This window comes from Brachyhypopomus gauderio, chromosome 2 (genome assembly GCF_052324685.1).
Source record: "Brachyhypopomus gauderio isolate BG-103 chromosome 2, BGAUD_0.2, whole genome shotgun sequence".
Lineage (NCBI taxonomy): Eukaryota > Metazoa > Chordata > Actinopteri > Gymnotiformes > Hypopomidae > Brachyhypopomus > Brachyhypopomus gauderio.
Window position 1 is genome coordinate 10382438 of NC_135212.1, and position 2500 is coordinate 10384937.

General features: G+C 49.2%; 1 protein-coding gene across 1 annotated transcript in view; it reads left to right on the plus strand.

Moving 5' to 3' along the window:
* LOC143508641 (transcription factor COE3) overlaps positions 1-2500 on the plus strand; it is a 41078-nt gene that overhangs the window by 27565 nt on the left and 11013 nt on the right. The window contains exon 8 of the mRNA XM_076997305.1: positions 190-255. Within this exon, the coding sequence (XP_076853420.1) occupies positions 190-255 (66 nt within the window). The remainder of the gene's footprint in view (positions 1-189; positions 256-2500) is intronic.

Genomic DNA, 2500 nt, shown 5'->3' on the forward strand with positions numbered 1-2500 from the left:
CATGAAAACATATTTCAACAAGCCATTCGAATGGGAATTTGTAGGGATTTTCACGATATTCCATTTTGGTTTGTTGCGTCTTATTTAGGAAGCAGAGATATAAAACATGCTATTGTCGTTCATTGATTTAGAATCTCTAAACTCAATCTCTGTCTCTCTCTCTCTCTCTCTCTGTGTGTGTGTGTGTAGGAAGTTCTATTGAAGAGGGCAGCAGACTTAGTGGAAGCTCTTTATGGAATGCCTCACAATAATCAGGTATGTCAGCACATCCACAACACAACATAAAAGAAAAACACTGGCTGGTTTACCACATAAAAGTGCTACAAATATTAGATGAAGTGCATCTCTATCAATTATAACTACCAATATACAACAGTGTATAAAATGCAAATGCAAAAAAGTTAGAAGTCCGTTTTCTGTCATAACTCAGCAGTCTGTACCAAATTCCTGCTCAGCACGCTGATAAAAAGCGTGAGGCAAACGATCAGGGTATTTACACACCAGTGGGGAACCGTCAGGGCCCTCTACGCCCTCTCAGAGGGCCTAAAATATTCTTAAAGCATTATATAATTATCCAATTTTATTTTATCTACTTACAGTTTTACAATCGACATCTAAACAGTTACAAAAATATAAGCAAATAAATTATTCAACCGTGTCTATTCAATCTGTGTTGGAAGGTGAGGGGTTAAGTGGAAGCCTGTGAGCCTGTGTCTCCCCCTATCAGGACTGTGATGCCCGCTGTTCGTTTACAGAGGGCCTGGCAGTTATAATTCAACGCAATACCAGTTTCAAATGACAGCAAAATTGACCAATCATATCTTCTCTCTTAGTGGGCGGGCTTAACTGTATGATAATTTCCGCCCGCTGTGGCGACGCTAGCTGTCGTTAGCACCACCGCTAGCTAGTTTCGATTCATCCCTTTGACGTCCTCGTGCGCGTGATTGTTTACATATTCCGCTTCCGAGAACCACGGAGCTGTGAACCTTATTTTGTTTGGAAACTTATTTTACTTAAGACGTTATCTAGTACAGATATTATTGTTTATTGCGTTTTTAAAGCTGTACTGTCGTCTCAGTTTTTCTTTATTGCAGTTTATTAAGAAAGGAAAAACATTTTTTTCGGGGGGGGGGGGGGGGGGGTGTAGCGGGCCCAGGTTTAAAGGTCACGGTTCGCTACTGTTACACACACACACACACACACACACACAGTGTCACTCCTCAGAACTCGTCAGTTCTTTGTGTCTCTGTGTGCTTTACTCCAAAAGGGGTGGGCCACCCCAGGACCATGGCAGGTCTGGTGTGTGTGCAGAAACATCTGCTCCTGTGTGTGTCGCGTTGCTTAAGTGATGGAAGTGGGGACTGAGTGCATGTGATGTGGTGGAGGAATGCGTGCTTTGTGATCTTTGAAATACCCCTCGATTGGCAGGGGGCAGTTTTCACTCCTTTTTGTTGTGATTTGAAAAAGAATTTGGATGAAAGTACAGAAAAGTAAAAGTTATTCTCTTTCTTTACCACTGCTTCTCACTCTTTACCCCACCCTCTCTATCTTTATTCCACCCCTCACCCTCTTTCTCTTCACTCCGCCCACCTCACCCTCTCTCTCTTTACTCCACCCCTCGCCCTCTCTCTCTTTACTCCACCCCTCACCCTCTCTCTCTTTACTCCGCCCCCTCACCCTCTCTCTTTACTCCACCCCTCACCCTCTCTCTCTTTACTCCACCCCTCACCCTCTCTCTCTTTACTCCGCCCCCTCACCCTCTCTCTCTTTACTCCGCCCCCTCGCCCTCTCTCTCTTTACTCCACCCCTCGCCCTCTCTCTCTTTACTCCACCCCTCACCCTCTCTCTCTTTACTCCGCCCCCTCACCCTCTCTCTCTTTACTCCACCCCTCACCCTCTCTCTCTTTACTCCACCCCTCACCCTCTCTCTCTTTACTCCGCCCCCTCACCCTCTCTCTCTTTACTCCACCCCTCACCCTCTCTCTCTTTACTCCACCCCTCACCCTCTCTCTCTTTACTCCGCCCCCTCACCCTCTCTCTCTTTACTCCGCCCCCTCGCCCTCTCTCTCTTTACTCCGCCCCCTCGCCCTCTCTCTCTTTACTCCGCCCCTCACCCTCTCTCTCTTTACTCCGCCCCCTCGCCCTCTCTCTCTTTACTCCACCCCTCACCCTCCCCCTCTTTACCCCCGCCCCCTCGCCCTCTCTCACTTTACTCCGCCCCCTCACCCTCTCTCTCTTTACTCCACCCCTCACCCTCTCTCTCTTTACTCCGCCCCCTCACCCTCTCTCTCTTTACCCCGCCCCCTCGTCCTCTCTCTCTTTACTCCGCCCCCTCGCCCTCTCTCTCTTTACTCCACCCCTCGCCCTCTCTCTCTTTACCCCGCCCCTCACCCTCCCCCTCTTTACTCCGCCCCTCACCCTTCCCCTCTTTACTCCGCCCCTCACCCTCCCCCTCTTTACCCCGCCCCCCTCACCCTCCCCCTCTTTACCCCACCCCCCT